An 18,710-nucleotide genomic window follows, 5' to 3' on the forward strand; every position below is an offset into this window, starting at 1 on the left:
TTTCGCCCCGGAGCTCGCGGGCGGTGGGACCGCCCAGAGCGCAGCGGTCCTGCCACTGCGTCCTCCAGGGTGAGAAAAGCTGCTCCGGGTCTCCCTGATGTGCTGGGGGGGACTCCCCAGCACAGCAGGGAGATCCGAGCGAAGCCGCACAGGCGGCGGGGTCCCCCGCCTCTGCGGCTTTGCTCCAGCACAGCAGGGCGGGGGACCCCGCCGGCTGTGCAGCTTTGCTCCGGGGCAAAGGAGCAAAGCCGCACGGGTAGCGGGGTCCCGCCGCCTGTGCGGCTTTGCTCGGGTCTCCCTGCTGTGCTGGCGGGGACTCCCCCAGCACAGCAGGGAGACAGGAGCAAAGCAGCAGAGGCGGCGGGACCTCTGCGCCTCCGCGGCTTTGCTCGGGTCTCCCTGGTCTGCTGGGGAAGGTGGGGGGCGCAACTAGTGCGCGCTCCCCCCCCCCCAGCAGACCAGGCTTTTGTTGCGGGACGCCTGGGGTAGAGCAGCTGGGGTGCTGCCGGGTTGGTCCTGCGGGGACCTACCCGGCAGTGCCCCAGCTGTTCTGTCCCAGGAGTCCAGATTCAGCCGCTGTTAAAACTGATCAGCGGCTGATTCCAGGAAGCTGGGGGCAGAGCAACTCTGCCTAGGGCTTCCTGTAGTCAGCCGCTGATCAGTTTCAGCAGCGGCTGAATCTGGAGCCAGTTCCGACTTACATACAAATTCAACTTAAGAACAAACCTACAGTCCCTATCTTGTACGTAACCCGGGCACTGCCTGTAGTGGGTCTCTTATGGTACTTGATTCCAGTTTGTTGAACAGATCTCCTGTGAATGACTTTCTCTGAGAAGTAGGCTAATTGTTCTTTGAAGTGGGAGTTTTGGGTTTGAAATTGGGTGGAGACTTTCTGGGTTAGAAAGTTCATTGTCCCCTTATTGACTTTGTCCTTTTGAGATTTGCCCTGTTTCTTATACAATTGCTATGTTTCTGTAGTCCCTTTTTACAGCCAGATCCATTGGCTTAAATTCTAACTAACTTTTTACATGTATTTAAATAAAAAGGAATTGACTTAAATGCTAAAGTTTGGCACTTGGGTTTTAAAAGTAAAATGAATCGGTTGTTGGGATTGCATTTGATGTGAAGTGTTTGAAATCCTGTGGCTAAAGGAGAGCCATCAGAGGAGAGCAGATTTGTTTTGTTTTGTTTAAACTTACGGAGTCGCCACATCTACTTTTGCACTTCAAGGTAATCCAGTAGTTTCCTATCAATTGAAACCTGCAAATGAAACAGTCATGGTGTCAGATTAAAAATCATTTTTAAAAACTATCATTTTATGTGGATAAACATATCAAACATTTAATCACAACCTTTTAATTTTAATTGCTTATCAATAACAGCAACTTGTAAACTATAGCAATCACTAAAATTGAGGTAGAAAGTGAAATCTTGTATCTCATTCTGATGTGTTGAGAATGGGAAGTTGTTACGCAGCATATTTTAAAGTCACTACAGTAGAACATTGATCGAAGAAATGTGTATGTTTTAGGGACGTTAAATTGCTGTTATCTGATTAGTCTGGCAGCAGCTCCTGCCGGCGGCCACCCTTGGCTGCCATGAACAGAGGCTGCTTTGGCACTTGTCCCTGTTCATGGCGGCCGGGGCTGGCGGCGCCCAGGTGCTGTTGCCGGAGCAGCCCCTGCATGTGGCTAACCTGGGCCGTCGCAGATAGGGGCTGCTTGGTAGCAGCAGCCTCTACTCAAGACGAGCCTTGGCCCACTGCAGGCAGAGCCACCCCTGTTCCTTCCCCCTCGCAGCTGGTAGAGGCAGTGGGGGAGGGGCAGCTGGCGCTGCAGAGTTGGTACTGAGGAGAACTGGCTTTTAAGCGGCAGTTAATAGAGGCAGCAAAGGTGGGGGGGAAGCGAGTAGTCAATACTGTAGTCGACTACTCGCTAACATCCGTAGTATGTTTCTTCCTATCTTTGGGAAGGCATATTTTAACTCTTGTTGCAGCACAAGTTACTCTGTGATTCAAAGTTCTGTTAGCGTTACTTTGAGTTCTTTCCTGTTTGTACAAGAACATGTAGACTTAAGCTTTAAGGGCTTCTGTAATTGACGGTTTTAATACTGTAATCATGTGGAAGAACAAATTTATCCAAGATTCCTTGAAGTGTTAATCACAACATTGTATTTTCTAGGGCACATCAAGGGTAAGCAATTTTTGAGAGAAGATTTGAGGTGTTGAAGTTCCTCTAATGCTCTTTTGAGTAAATTTATCTTGAAATCCTATTACTTTTCATCCCATTGTGCCTTTAAAACTCACTTTCTTCAAACAGGTTGACAGCATGGTTTTCTGACAGGTGCTGGTCATCAGTGCATTGATGTAGTTAGGGACTTAGTGAAACATTCTGTTTGCTGAATAACTTTAGAAGTACAGTAAACTTCTGATAATCCAGCACCTTTAGGACCCAGGGGTGCCGGATTATCAGATATGCCGGACTATCGGAAGGGGGGGGCTATGAGGGGTGTGGGGGATGCCACCCCAGACCCCTCATAGTCCCCCCTTCTGATAGTCCGGCTCTGCCCCAGGCAGTTTCAGCAGCAGCTGAATCGGGGATGACTGCGGCAGAGAAGCTGGGGTGCTGCTGGGTTGGTCCCATAGCGCTGCCCCTCGGCTCTGCGAGACCAACCTGGAAGCACCCAGCTGCTCTTGGGGATGCCTGGGACAGAGCAGCTGGGGTGCTGCCGGGTTGGTCCTGCAGCCCCAAAGGGCAGTGCTACGGGACCAACCCAGCAGCACCCCAGCTGCTCTGCCCCCTGCTTCTCCGATTCAGCTGCTGGTCAGTTTCAGCAGCGGCTGAATTGGGGCAGCCGGGCGCAGAGCATCTCCAATTGTCCGGCTGCCCCGAGCACTTCCAGGTTCCCGATAGTGCCGGACCATCAGGAGTGCTGGAGCATTGGATGCCGGACCAGTGGAGTTTTACTGTATTCTGTAAAGCCCATGTTGCAATTATTTTTGAATGGCTTACATTTAAGGAGTAGGTGAATATAAATAATCTTATTTCTCTTTTTGTGTTCTAGGTATGTTTGACAGTGAAAATGGATTATGTATTTGGAACAAATATTCTTCTATGAGAAGATCCCAATTCAAAAAAGTTTAAACATTTTTCCTTCAGGAACAGTATGGCAGGTTTCAAACGAGGGTATGATGGAAAAATTGCTGGACTGTATGATTTGGATAAAACCTTGGGAAGAGGCCACTTTGCTGTGGTCAAACTTGCCCGGCATGTCTTCACAGGTGAAAAGGTAGCGGTGAAAGTAATTGACAAGACCAAACTAGACACTCTAGCCACCGGGCATCTTTTCCAAGAAGTTAGATGCATGAAACTGGTGCAGCATCCTAATATTGTTCGTCTGTATGAAGTGATTGACACTCAGACCAAACTTTACCTTATCTTGGAGCTTGGTGATGGAGGAGATATGTTTGATTACATCATGAAACATGAAGAAGGACTTAATGAGGACCTGGCTAAGAAATACTTTGCTCAGATAGTTCATGCTATATCTTACTGCCATAAACTACATGTAGTTCATAGAGACTTAAAACCAGAAAATGTTGTCTTCTTTGAAAAGCAAGGACTTGTGAAATTGACTGACTTTGGCTTCAGCAACAAATTTCAGCCTGGAAAGAAGCTTACTACCAGTTGTGGGTCTCTAGCATATTCTGCTCCTGAAATTCTACTTGGGGATGAGTATGACGCACCAGCAGTGGGTAAGTCACACTTCATAAATTTGACAGTAATATTAATTTGCATAATTCAGTATTTTACCAGTTAGATATTTTCCCATCCAGTATAATGCCATCTAAAAGACAAGAAGTATTATAGTAAAGGTAAGATCACTGAGTCAAAGTTATAATAGCTTTATTTGAATTAAACAATATTTAGCCAGTTTAAGAACTTTGATACTACTTGTTAAATCCTTTATTTTTATTGTAAAGCTCGTGTAATATGTGCATTGGATTAAAATAAACTATCAATAGTAAAGCATGTGCAGTATGCCTTCTGGAAAATAGTGTTTCAAACAAAATCCATCTCCTTTCATAGGGAACAGAAAGATAAAATTAAAAATAAAACAACAAACTCCAAATCTAAACATCCAAGAATCGCATCACAAACAAAAGGAAAAATTGAGAACAAGCAGTTCTTTTGAGTTGTTGCCCATGTTTGTTCCATTCTTTTGCCTGAAATCAGAGGTTTTTGGTCAGCAGTGTCTGATTCCTCCCTTGTGCTCCCATACCAATGACATAAAAGGTAGCATGGGATCTTGTGCCATTCAGTTCCTTCTTTCCTCATGTCCCTTTGAGATAGGGATGTTAGGGTATGTCTAGACTGCATGGCTTTGTTGACAAAGCCATGTAAACTAGTTTACCCAACATAGTCAATGAAGTGGGGATTTAAATAATCCCTGCTTCATTAAAATAAAAATGGCCAGTCACGCTGTGCTGACAATCAGCTGATCCAGCACAGCACGGGAGTCTAGACGCGGATCGGTTGACAAGGGAAGCCTTTGTCAACCGCTCCTGTAAACCTCGTTTCACGAGGCATAAGGGAGCGGTTGACACAGGCTTTCTTTGTCGACCTATCTGCATCTAGACTCCCACGCTGTGTCGGATCAGCTGATTGTCGGCACAGCGTGGTGGCCATTTTAATTTTAATGAAGCGGGGATTATTTAAATCCCCGCTTCATTGACTATGTCAGGTAAACTAGTTTACATGGCTCTGTTAACAGAGCCATGTAGTCTAGACATACCCTAAGTGTTTAACCAGTTAACTGATAGGCATCATCTAAGGTCTCATTTTTGTCTGTGGTCAGCCCCGTAATGGTTCCTTCCACCTTTACTCTGACTTTCTTCTTCGCATTTCTAGCACAGCTTTTGTCCTTAAGTGGAGTAGGGATGTAAAATCCTGTTTAATTGATTAACTGATTAAATGTGATGTTTAACTTATTAAATGGAGGGCAGGCAGAGGCACCACTCCAGCCCAGCATCATGGCCAGAGCAGACCCTGTGTTCGGCAGATCCTGCGGGGCTAGAGCAGCCCCCTGCATGCAGCAGACAGGAAGCTGCTCCAGCCCCCTCTGGTTAACCGGAATCAGTAAACCTTTCACATCCCTAAATTGGAGCCCATAGAATGATGGAGCCTTGGATAATTGTTTGGGTTTTGACAGCTTCATGTGGATACTGGCTCAGATAATTCATTTGACTGACATCTTTAGCTATCTCTTCATTGAAGATTACTCTCATCGTGATATTCAGGGCTCACTGAGCTACGGTGAGCCCCGCTCGCCAGCCGCGCAGTTCAGCACGCCGCGCATGCGCTGATCGCGCTGTGGCGCCGTGCCAGGCTATAATCTACTCGCCCGTGGCAAGTAGATTACCTTAATTGTCGAGCCCAGATTATATTAATGAGCTCCAGTCTGTCGTAAGCAAATGGATTGCCTGTGCAAGTAAGCTCATCATGTATCTTTAAAATTTCTGCCCTCCTTCCTCTGACATTTAACATTCAATGAATCTAGCTGATGTTTAGTTACTTGTGAAGAAATTGTATAAACTACATCCACATCACAGAGTTCATTTTCAACAAGTGCTTTGAGAACCTTTCTGCTAAGCATTTATTCCTCTTTAATCCCAATCAAAGAACATATTTCTCTGTAGTTAGCCTTTACACCCATCATTGCCACAACTTTAGAGCCTCTGAAAGTGAAAGTGACCTCTAGCTTAGTCACAGTTCGCAGTAGTATAGTCAGTATCTGTTTCTGTTGCTTCTACCTTTTGCCACAACATGTTTAGACGTTCATGGAGTAACACTCAAAGCGATATGCAATATGGTATATATAAGTGTCTTTTGGGTCAGTTGCTCCTACTTTACTTTCCAGGCAATGCTCTTGCTCAGCAGAGCTGACAGCCTCTCCAGACCCCTAGGAAGGGACCAGTCCAGGGCTAGGCAGCCCTCAGCATTGCCCGGAGATCACTGTACCTCCTCAGACAGTCCTCAGTGCTGCCCGGAGTGTGCCATGTGGTACTTTGGCAGCAATTTAAAGGGCCTGGAGTGCTGGCCACTTCCACAGGAGCAGCAGTGGTCAAGAGCTCCAAGCCTTTTTGTCCCCTTCGTTCTCTCTTCCCCCTGTTGGCAGGCCTGCTCTTGCTAAGACTGACTGCTTCATATATTATTTCAGCTGAAACTGTGTTTATTGGATACTTTTGGGTTTCTGATTTACTGCAGAAGAGGTACGATTCTTCTAGAAATACACACATGTTATATAAGGTAGGTCTCACAACTGATAGTACTTGGCCTAGCACTTTAAACTTTTTCCTGATGCTTTATGTATTTCCTCTCAAACTTTGCCAAATGCAGTGTATGGGTGCACCCCTTGTATCATGTAAGGGGCCACTGAGTGTTGTATTTAACCTGGTCTTCCATGATAGTATTCTCTAAAGATTCAGTAACTAGTTGCTACTGTTAATCTCCTCACTGATGCCTAAAAATGATTGAAAACAAAAAGAACGAAGAATTTTATAATAAATTAATTGTGATTTTAATTGGTATACAATGTATGTTATGTAACTATACCATTTGCATTTGGATATCACTAAATCCTTTACAACTCTTTTTGCATAATAAAGCTGATAATCAAACTGCTTTTTGTGTGTGCTGATAATGGCAAATCAACTTGAAGCACACCTTCCATTTATAGTAATCTGTAGCATTTAAAAGTTCATGGATCACATTCTGAGCATTAATTGATAATACAGTACTATCAATTGAGGACCACAATTTAATGTTGTGAAAGCTGCAAATTTGACATGACTCTGTTAACGTAAGTTGATATATTTGAGAAAAGTGTTTACATATATCTACATAATTGTTATAGTTTTGTCTTGTTTGGTACCATTGTGATTGTGGGAGAATGGGTTTTTGAATGGTACCCAGCTCAGCTAATTTCCAGTGGCATTGTAATATCAACATTTCTTCCAATTGGAGATCCTGTATTTGAGGGTGAAGGGGAGCAAGTTCCTCTGCCCACCATGCTGCAAATTGAAATTGTTCAATTTTTATGATTTAGCTGACACTTCCTTTACCTTTTGTCATTAACTTGCCCACAGATTTACACCTAAGGGGTTCTGTGCACAGCCCGTGAGATGTTTTGTTTACCATTGCCCAGGAGACGAGTTGCCAGATTCTGCTGGTTTCCTTCCGTGTAACTTGTTTCCTTTCAGTATTACTAAAGTGACATGCACCTAGAGCAAGGGCATGTGAAGTGTGGTGTGTCTGATCACACACAACATTGACTGTAAGCCATGCACTCTCTGCTTCCCATCGAAGTGCTGATATTGTTCACACCCTGCGAATTCTAGATACATTGGCACAGTTAGTAAAACTACACTGTCCTGGGAGACTGTCTTGATTACCACAGTCTTGCACTGAGATGACACAGGGCCATTCATGTGTCCCACTTATTAGTCTAGGTTGCTCATTGCTGATCTAAGAGGAAGTTGGAACAAGTAGTTAAACTTGCATATTATCTTAGGGAAAGGGGCAGTGACTGTAGTGTAATGGGGGTGTTATTGAAGAGTAACATAGTTCTTTGGACTGATTTTATTGATTATTTAGCATATCTGTATTCAGATTTAAAGGTAGTGTAGTTATTAATTTCCACCTTAGAGTTGGACTCCAGTTGCTCAAGTTACAAATCCTGTTTCCAGTTTTGGTAGTTACACCTAAAAGCTAATGTCCAATTAAGTCCTTCATTGAATAAATCACCTCTTTAATTATCTTGCAACCTGTACTTCAAGAAAGTAAGTAGGTAGGCAGAGTAGCCTGTGAAAATAGAAGGGAAAAATTGTAACTTTTGTGCAAAGTCCATTGCAAGATAGCTTATCTGAAACTAGGTTTTTTTTTTTCTTAAATGGAATGGAGACGACAAAAGCCAGACTGCAGATGATTGAGGCAATAGTTATAAGAAGAGCGGCCCTGGGAATACAGCCTGTTCAAGGTGTTTGGGAGATAACATGAAAGAAAGAAATGTTGTCAGATGTGAGGAGGACTTAGAAATAACAGCATGCTTAAATTCAGAGGGAAAGAAAACTGTTAATGGAGACAACAGAGAAGAAGAAAGGAGAGAAGCTAGGGGATGAAAGACAAGTAGTTGAGGGTGCAAGTCTGACATCAAGAGGAAGAGTTTGTCCATTCATATCAAGAAACTCAAAGCTTTAAGAGAACAGAATCAAAACATGGGTGCATGTGCTGTTTTTACTTTTCTGTATGCTTTCATGTTTCATTACCATGTGTGGGCTACTGCATTTTTACTGTGCACTGGAAGAGAAGCATTAAACAGTTTTCAGTTATGGTTCAGTGTGGTTTGTATGTCTGGCTTAAAGATCACTTAATAGGAGAAAGTGACTCAGAAGGGTTATTGAAATGTATTTTGTACTAGATCAATATCATGGAATAACTGGGCGATCAGATTAGGTTTAAATTTCTGGCCATTGTCCGTTTAAGCACAGGTATTATAAAATCATTATATTAACATTCTCTGCTCAAAATTTTATGCAGGAGACTGTCTAGGTTGTCTGTAAGGTATCCGAGAGCAACCTGTATTTCCAAGTTGATTGTTGGGGAAGAAAACATGTTCCAGTGTTTGTTAGAAAATATTTTTTCTTTTCTTAAAAGCATAATATAAACCTTTTTAAAATACAGTCTTTAAAAAATTCTTATTAGTGGTCAGATGTGACCTGCACATAAAAATGTTAGGTGCATGGAATGATCACATTCAAATGAAAACTGACTTCTCAACTTTTATCTTGTAAATGCCACTGTACCAGTTAACTCCTATACTTGTAAAAAAGTGCCTCTATAATTAGCTATATACACTCTTCCTACAGGACTGTATGAGATGCAGTCAAACTGATCCTGAGCAGGAATCCAATAAAATACAGTAAAACTCCAGTTGTCCGGCATCCAGTGGTCTGGCACTCCTGATAGTCCAGCACCAACTGGAACCCGGAAGTGCTCCAGCCAGCCGGACAATTGGAGCTGCTCTGCTCCTGGCTTCCCCAAGTCAGCCGCTGGTCAGTTTCAGCAGTGGCTAACTTGGGGAAGCTGGGGGTAGAGCAGCTGGGATGCTGCTGGGTTGGTCCTGCAGCACCGCCCTCTCCCACGCTGCGCACTAATTATTTCACTGCTAATTAGTGAACACAAAGTTCAAATATTGGATACAGTGATGACAAAAGGTAGTGGAGTACTGATAGCTCAGACCCTTCCTTGGATTTCAGGTTGCCACTGTCCATGATGACGTTGCAAGAGGAGCTGCACTCTAACTAGCCCATTGCCAAAAACCTAAACTGTTTTCTTGGTACTAAAAATCCAAACATCATTTCTTGCCTTCCTGGATGTCAGAAGTTTAAATTGTTGCCTACTTAAATGCCAAAACTTCTAATTCCCTTCACCCTTCCAGTTAATACAGTGCTGAGCGCTTATTACAGAAATCTACAGTAAAATGGCGGGAGGAACAGTATAAATGAATTTAATGTTAACGAGTAGTCCTGTGGCACCTTAGAGACTAACACAGATATATAGGATCATAAGCTTTTGTCGGTAAAACCCACTTCATCTGAGTACTCATCTGATAATGAAGTGGGTTTTACCCACGAAAGCAGATAATCCTTATATATTTGTTAGTCTCTAAGGTGTCACAGGACTGCTTGTTGCTGTCAGTTACACAGGACTGCTTGTTGCTGTCAGTTACAGACTGGCATGGCTACCCCCGTTGAGACTTGATGTGAATAAAATAGAAGGGAAACTGAAATGAATGTTGTATTTGTCTTCAGACCTTATTCAGTATAAATCCTTCCTCTTTGAATTTACTTGAAGTTGCTGTCAAATTAGCACTAATTTATGTGTTCTTTGCTGCAGAATATTGTAAGGAGGTTGACTGAACTTTATAAACAATGCCGGGACTCATTAGTAAATACAAGAAAAATTATATATTTGGTGCAGTTTCCCACTGCCAAGTACAATGTTTTTTTTCTTGAAAGTAGAAAGAGGTTGTCTTTATATGTCAAATACAATTCAGTACATAAAATGTTCACTATATATTTAATAGTGCAAAAGTAATTTTTGTGTGTATAAGTAAACTGAATCAACCAGCCCAGTGGAGAATAAACTACGGATAATTATTATAATTTAATTGGAACACTCAGTTTGACTAATAGCTTTTTTTTTTTTCTTTTAAAGCACATACACTGATCTCTAGCAATAGCTTGAAAAGGTGTCGATAAGGTTAAGGTATTGATTCCGCGAACCCAGTAACATTCCCATTGGTATCTGAGGTGGCAAATAGCTAAAAGAATACTACACACTCGTCATGCCTTCTGCAGGGTTACATCAGGATTTTTGCTTGCTCAGGATTTTCTGAAAACTTATCTCAGGGCTAAATTTCAGGTGTATTCTTGGCTCACTTATTTTATTGAAACTTAAGCAAAATCTGTGCAGCCATTGAGTCATGGAAAGGTAAAAGAGAGTTCTCTGCCATTGCATATAAAGAGTAAGACCATTTCTCAACTAATTCAAGTGATGGAGTTTGTTACATTTTTTTAAGCTTTTCTTGGAGTGATTGCATGTGTTTTTCATTTCAGATACGTATGCACCCAGTGGTGCCTGTTGTAGCAGTCCATGTGACTATTGCAAGCTGATGATGTTAGCTGGTGACATAAAGGGGTGGAACCACCCTGATCCTTCCAAAGGTCCTTCTCACTGCATGTGGTTGATAGTTTGAGGAAGCATGTATGCTTCCTTGTTCAAATTTTCCAGATTTTCTCTTAGAGTGAAATCTATCAAACCTTATAAATAGTTACATTAGTTGTTTACTGTTAGTGGTACTTGTTACTTTGATTTTTGTTTGATTTTGGATTTGTACTTAGTGTTGTTAATGCTTGGTACTGGGGCATGCCCAAGTTTCTAGGCTTTAAACAAGCCAATGCCAGTCATGACCCTTACTCTTGTCTAAAATGTTTGGATGAAGGTCAGACGTTATTTCCCAAGCATTAAGAAATTATGCCAGGTTTGGGTGGATTGTGTTATATTATTCAGGTAGACTCTGAAAGCCTCCTTGCCAAACTTTTTGTGAGTCACCTGAATTGGATTTGCAATCACCGGAAGGAAAAAAATTGTTAACCTGTTCTGTCACTGTTGTTTTTCAAGATGTTGCACATATCCATTCCATGACTCATCTTTCTTCCACTCCATATTAGAATCAAATTTACTGGTCTCTAGTAAGACAGCAGGAGTGTGCAGAAGACGCATGTGCTGGCCCTAGTGGGTACTGCTGTGGGGAAAAACATCTTCTGCTTCCAAGGAGTGGGCATACACACACCTGAAGTGGAATGGATGTGCAGCATATCTCTAAGGGCAACAATTACTGAATAGTTTACTAACCATTTTTAGGTAGTTCTTACTGATGGCCAAGTCCTGTTTTTATAACAAAGTTAAAAATATGTGGTTGCTAAGCACTGCATTGACTGTGGTAACTTTTGCTTATGATACTATTCTGTATTTCTTGCTACAGTATATCTGTATACAAATTTGGCTTTATAACTGCTGTTCTATAAAGTTTTCAACGTGGAAACATATCTATCTCTTGTTTCATGAAATTTAGATTGGGTACTGTTAATGGTCCCTTGTAAATTAATAATGGATACATCTTGACATGGCAGCTGTTATAAGTTTTATAAAGACGTTTTATTAACATTCAGTTTTTAAATATGTACTTATAGAATACTTATAAATTCTGCTATGTTGAGTACTTGGCACCTAGCATTTGGGATTTTAACATACTCAGAATGAGATTAAAATTATACCTTGTCAAAATAAAAACTATCGTGGATACTAATCTTTGCTATGAAAATTGGACAGTTAAACGTCTTGAAAATCCACATCTGTGTCCTCCCTCCTCTCTAAAAGTTCCTTTATTGCAATACCTTTGGAGACTTGTACTTTTGTAAATAGAGTAACTGTTTAGTGTAAGGTAAATTTCAGTGCTTGACTAAAATTGATAGGCAATAATAGTAATAAGCGATCAGATGAAAAATAAGAATATAATTTGACTATTTTCAATTTTTGAAATTTTTAGTGATTGTTTGAAAAAGTGGCTGTTATGTGTCTTGAAAACATTCTTTGTTTTGTCTCAATTTTGGCATCATTTACACATAATATGGTTTAAAAAGTCATGTCCAGTATCAGTATAGAAATGCATTTTTATGGTCATGATGTTAACTCTAACCAGTTTCAGTTGTTACACAAGTAATGGAATTGTTGGCTTGAGTGAAAGGGGAACATAAATTTCCCCTTAATACACACAACTCTTCTCTTTCATGCTACCTTATTTGCATCGTCTTTATTGTTCTTAGAGTGATCTTTATACCCTCTTGAACAGCTTGAGCCAGTAAGGCAACAGATAATAGTGTCTTAGATATATTCAGTATCTTTTACTTAACTTAAATCACAATAAAATGTACATAGGGATTAATGCATCTTAATTCAGCCATCATCTCCAGAGGAAATGAAGAATAACTTATTCAAGTAAAATGCTAGAGGAAACTTCTCAGTGCAGTGTTTAATTACCAAAGTTAAATTTAGCCGGTACACCAAGGCAGTCCTTACCTCTTGCTTATCTTGTACAAAAAAGGAGTTCTCTTGAGCACAATATGTCTTGTTATAGTGGAACAGTGATTCCTTGCTGTGAAGTCCCGATGAATTTGTCTTTTGGAAACATACATTCTTGTTATTTATGTAATACTGCTGACAAAATTTTGCATATATAGATATAGATCTGATGATAGTATTATAGTGCTTATAATTCAGATACTCATATTTAGAAATCTTAAACGTCTCTTTGTTTAATCCTTCAGCATGTTTAAAGTTGTGCAATTGACTCACAAAAATAAACATTAAAAGATTATTGTACCATATGCTATGTTTTTGGAAAGGAATACTTTTCATTTGTCAGTCAAACAAATTTGCAAGTTGCCTTATGAGATTTCTATGAACAAGTTTATCTACATCTTCCAAATAAATAACATCTGCTGTATATGTTTGACACTCAGGAAAAAAGTCAAAATGAAATGTTCCTTCCTGGGAATCTGCTCTTTTCAAAGGAAAAGCTGCTCCCATCTTCTTTTAAAAATTAACGTTCATAGAAAAATTAATTTGTGTATTGGAATAATAACTCACTGGCAAGTCATAAGGTGAATTTTTTCACCTCCTCTCAAACTATTTAATTATTGATAAATTCAGCATTGTGTATTTGAGCAGTAGAAATCTATGAAAACAATGTAGATTCAACTGCAGAACTATATCATGAATATAAACAACCCAGAAACCCCCACCTACTCTTGCAATGAAAAAAGCTTGGGACTTAAATGAGGAAAAAGGGTAGGCAAGCCCCTTTAAGTTCTTTTTGTCGATGTCTTCTGTAAACATGCCTCCTATGGAATGTGAGCCATAGTTGTCATTGAATGATGAGTCAAAAGTACTTGAATAAAAACATGAACTATATTTCCATCTGTTTTAAGCTAATAGTTTAATATTCACTCTTCTATGGATATTTTAGTGTTTGTGGTTTTTACCAAAGAAAAGTAATGTTTGTCAGTTTGTACAGAAAACAGGAACTGTTTATAAAGGTGGAACTGACATTATTTGGATTTTCAGTCATGTGCTTCAATAAGTAAAAAGTATTTTTGCTGGGGTACAGAGACGCTAATCATCAAAAGTATTAATCTGGTGTACTTTCACTGCTTTTTTTAAAGGGGTTGTATCTGAATTTTCTTGGTGACTAATCCAACTAATAGTGATTATTTTACTTATAGCTTTTTAAAAAGGAGAAAACCTTGCAGTTGATGCCTTTTGAAAGTGTTAGAATGGAGAACATACCTAACTCTTTCCATCTTCTAGAACAAAATGTAAAGCCCCTGCCTGTTTACAATGGCTAAATAAACAGCTGAGTTAAACATGAGACTGAATTATATTGATGTTTTTTTGTGTGCATTTGAAGCATTTTTAAATGAAAATTCAATCCAAAGGTCTGTGTATTTATAAAAACAGCAGTATTAGTTGTTTAAATTATGTTGGTTAAGGAGGATTACATTGGAACTAATTTAGTCCACTTCCCAAAGTCAGCACATGTGTAGTTTAATCAGAGATCCTATCTCTGTGTACCTTATAGTAGAAACAGCATTTCCAATGCATACAATGGCTGTTTTTAGTACAGTAGTAACAAAAGGGCTACAGTATATTGTCTTGCTCTTCAAAAACTGTAACAGATTCCTGCCAGGAGTGCCATTTTCTTTTTTTTAAGGAATGTGTTTTGAACAACTTTGAGCATAGCATGATGCAAATGTGTTTTCATTTTACTGAAGAATAAATCTACTAAGACCATATATCAAACAGTATTTATATAATTCAGCTTTCAAAATCAATCAGCTTTTGCCCAAGTATTAGATTTTCTGTATTTTTAATAATCTGTTCCATTAGAAAGTTATCACTTTTGCTGAATGAGACGTTAGGATCTTATCCTGCCCCTTTAAAGAAAACAGCTCATGAAATTTTGGATGATCAGATAGCTTAAGGGCATTTGAATTTGCACCAAAATCTGTCACTTAACTTTTCATTCTCTTTTGTAACCCTTAGTGTGAAAATGATTTGCTTGTTTGCACTTCTTATAAATATGGTCAGCCATGTCCCCACATATTCTGACAAGTTTCAACAGCTCCAACCTCTTTGTCCAGTTTTGGCTGATCTTTCTAGCACTAACTTCTAGTTTTTATTGGCCAAGGCCTGGTATAGTAACTGATTTAGCTTTATATAAAGAATAAACAACTTTCAGCTGTAACTATACAAATAGCTTAGAACAGAATAGCTTAAGTTCCCTAACTTTAGTGGCTCATGTGCCTACTTAGCACCTTATTAAAAAATGGATGTTTGAAGTACCACATGCAAATTTCTTTGCACACATTTTATTTTATGCCTTAATATCTTTAAGCATTTGGAAAGTGTCCCACATCTCCTCATATCCTGGTCTCACAGCTCCTTCCTCTTAGTTAGGGGCCTCTTTACTGGAACCATACAGTCATTCAAGCCTTCCCTTGCTCATCAGTATCCAGATTCCAGCACTATTTCATGGAGCCTCTCTTGGTCTTTGGACACTCACATTTTGTCCTTTCAATTTCTGGGATTGGATTTTAATTCAGGCAGCTATTCCCAGATTTCCTTTCTGACTTCCATACCACAGTCCTCTTTCCTGTCTGTCTCTCCTGGCTTTAAACTTCCCTACAATTCTGCCCACCAGGCAGTCTGCCATCTCCCTTTTTAATCTTACCTGAAGTGCTGTAAGAGCTGGGTTTATCTTGAGGAACCTTGTGAACTAAGGGTCATATAATTTAACAGTCCCATTATCTGTTAAAGGGAACCGATCACCTGTTATAGCATACCACTTCCAATAATCTCACATACCACAAGTGGTACATGTACTGCAGTTTCAAATGACTAGAAAATGTGAATATATTTGCTTCAATTTTTTACGCTAAGTGCAATAGCAAAATATGCAAAGTAATTACATATATCTCACTTCCTTTCAAAATGTTAGGCTACTTTATTTCTATTGTTTGCCTTTCCCATTTTTCAGACAACATGCTCCTTCATGGTGTCAGGTATCAGAAGGGTAGCTGTGTTAGCCTGAATCTGCAAAATGATGAGGAGTCCTGTGGCACCTTATAGACTAACAGATTTATTGGAGCATGAGCTTTCGTGGGCAAAGACCCACTTCGTCAGATGCATGAAAGCTTATGCTCCAATAAATCTGTTAGTCTATAAGGTGCCACAGGACTCCTCGTCGCTTATGCTCCTTCAGTTAGCCAGAGATGCTTAGTGATTCGTGCCAAGTCATATCTTCTCTTCCACTAGCCCTTTCCCATCTTCCTTGAAGGTAAAAAATGCCTTCTGCACAATGTTTCTTGTCCCCCTCAACCTGGAATGAAGGGATTGTAGTTGGTTAACTTGAATCATCATTAAACTACCTTTAGAGTTCTACTTCCTGTTGTCTCAGTAGCATGCATTCATGTAGTCAGCTTGTTCTTTCTCCACTACTGTCTCTCTTCTGTGTGTCTTGATTCCTCCTTGTTCTTCTTTGGGCCTCTTCTTTCTCAGTATTGCATCTATGGTAGTGCCATTACTGTCATAATAGTAGTGAAGGGATGCTGTCCTAGCCAGTTTTCTAGGAAAACACTACTCAGGAATAAAATCACAGAAGCATAGACCTGGACGGAACCTTGAGAGGTCATCAAGACCAGTCCCCTAAGTTGGTGGAGTGGGTTCTGGTGTGGCCTAGGGGATAGGGCATTCGCCTGGGGAGGGCAGACTGGTGGATTCAAATCCCACCAGTGGATGGGACCGGGCGGGACAGCCAACATCCAGACGCCCCGGTGGAAGGTGGGATAAGTGGTTTTTTTTTAACCTGCTATTAAAAAAAATCTCCAAAATAGTAGTCACAGAGAACCTACTGCTGCAGACCCCATTGCTGCAGCCCTACTGCAAGATAAGGTGGTGGGGATTGAAGGGAAAAAAATAATTGTCCACTTTCCAAAGGTGCGTCTACACTGCAACACTATTTCTAAATAACTTAGTCCGCATCTACACAGTAGGCAGTTATTTCGAAATACTGTCAAGCTGGAGGACTTACTCCAACTTCTGCCACCCTCGTTGTACGAGGAATAAGGGACGTTAGAGGAAGAGTGCTCTGTTTCGAAATAAGTGCTTTGTAGATGCTCCCTATTTTGAAATAAGCTATTTCGAAATAAGATATGCAATTGACTTTGCTCAATTTGCGTAGCTTATTTTGAGTTAAGCCCTACAGTGTAGATGCTCCCCCAAGAAAAGAACAGTGGGGAAAATAGTACTTGTGCTGCTGTTGCAGATTGATTGTGTACCTGTAGCAGTAGGTGAAACTGACTAATATTAGTTTCACTTTGTTGGTGCAGTACAGTTGCTGTATGAAGGAGCAGAAACAGCCATGATGCTTGTCTGTGGAAAGAGTTCTATAACATGGGATTTCTATGGTCTCCTTGCTAAATTAAACTCTTGGTGTTGTACATATATTGTGTAAACTCAAGTTTTCTCACATAATCTGAATAAAGTAAAAGGATATTTTTTGTTTTAATGAAGAATAACTATTAAAACTGGTATTAATTTGCTTATTTAAAAATTAAATTAAAGATTTACTGTAATAGATGAGAACTTTATTTAGACTCTGTTTTCAGTTACTCCACATTACTGAATGCTATACAAGGTGCTCTGTTTTACCCACCTGAAAGATTGTATCTATCGACTGTATATCTGTGATGTTGAAAAAGCATTGCTTGTTCCAACAAGAGTCAGGAATAAATTGCTTTAATAAACAGACTCCAGATTCAGTAATAGAATAATATGCCTGCTTTGGCTAACCTATGCCTATTTTGAGAGAGACCTGCAATCACAAATGTACCAATACAGGATGATGGTCTATAGCTTTTGAAATATGGCAGAAATTCTAGCAGATATTCACTTGATATAAAAGGTACAGACAGCCTTTGTAAAACACAAATTGAGAGCCACACTGATGAGCTCAGGACTACATCATGCCTTCAGAATGGAATAAATGTTTAACTTGGAGTTTGGTTCTTAAGCAATATGAAAATGGATATACTTCCTGTATTCCATGCACTTTAATATAAGAGATGTGCTCAGCTTCTCTCTGATGCTCACTTTATTTGAGACCGCAATGGCAGGAGCAGCCAGTGACATGGCTTTGTTTCCATGACAGTGACTTTGTGTTATGTAAGGAAGTTGAATGCACACTGTCCTGGTCGTTATGGTTCTGAGAATCTTTAATGGACATATCTTTCCTAATTGACCTTTTTAAAGAGTGTTAGAAGTATGTGAAGTGTTTCTGGTGCTGCTAGTTGATTCATAATTAAAAATCCTCACATCTATATTTATGCTAGTAATTACAGCAGTGAATAATTAGGTCAGTGGTCCTAAAGGTCAAATCCTACCCTGAAATCTGCACTGTGGTTTTTACCACAGGTTGGATCTCTCTAGTTTGGTACCTTCAGGACCTGACTGGTCCCAGATGAAAGATTTTGCTCAACCAGGGGAGGTCATTTCTGGCCCCCCTGTTATCAGTTACCCCCAACCCTGACCCAGCCTTCAGGCCATCTTCCCCCCTGCTGCTGGACCTGCCAGGCAGGCCCCTTGCCCGGGGTGTAACAACATGAGAGTAAAGCTTCTTTTTAAGGAATTTACTGGTCTATCTTGGTCTTTTCCTCAGTGCAGATGATGGAGCACAACTCCATTTCTTCAGAGGCACCTGCTCTGGAATGTGAAGCACTCTTGGAACTGAAGGGTAACCTCTGACTTGATGAGGGCCTTGGTGTCAAATCAGACCAATGGCCTGTTTGAACTTGTTCAGGTGAAGGTCCCAAGCCACTTGAGTGTCTTGAACAATCTGCAGATCAAACAGCTCTCTCTTTAATGTGGTCCTTGCCAAGACAGAGGAAGCATGCTCTCGCACATGAAAGACCATGTGTAAACCCCAATGAGGGCATCACCAAAGAGCTCTTAAATTAGTTGTGAGGTTAA

The 18,710-nt window shown here is 40.4% G+C and overlaps 1 protein-coding gene across 1 annotated transcript in view; it reads left to right on the forward strand.

The window, feature by feature from the left end:
* The window catches only part of SNRK (SNF related kinase), a 54,315-nt gene that overhangs the window by 11,273 nt on the left and 24,332 nt on the right, over window positions 1-18,710 (forward strand). The window contains exon 3 of the mRNA XM_075921959.2: window positions 3,064-3,754. Coding sequence (XP_075778074.1) covers window positions 3,166-3,754 — 589 coding nt within the window. The 5' untranslated portion in view covers window positions 3,064-3,165. The remainder of the gene's footprint in view (window positions 1-3,063; window positions 3,755-18,710) is intronic.

Source organism: Pelodiscus sinensis, chromosome 2, assembly GCF_052426305.1.
Source record: "Pelodiscus sinensis isolate ZL-2025 chromosome 2, ASM5242630v1, whole genome shotgun sequence".
Lineage (NCBI taxonomy): Eukaryota > Metazoa > Chordata > Testudines > Trionychidae > Pelodiscus > Pelodiscus sinensis.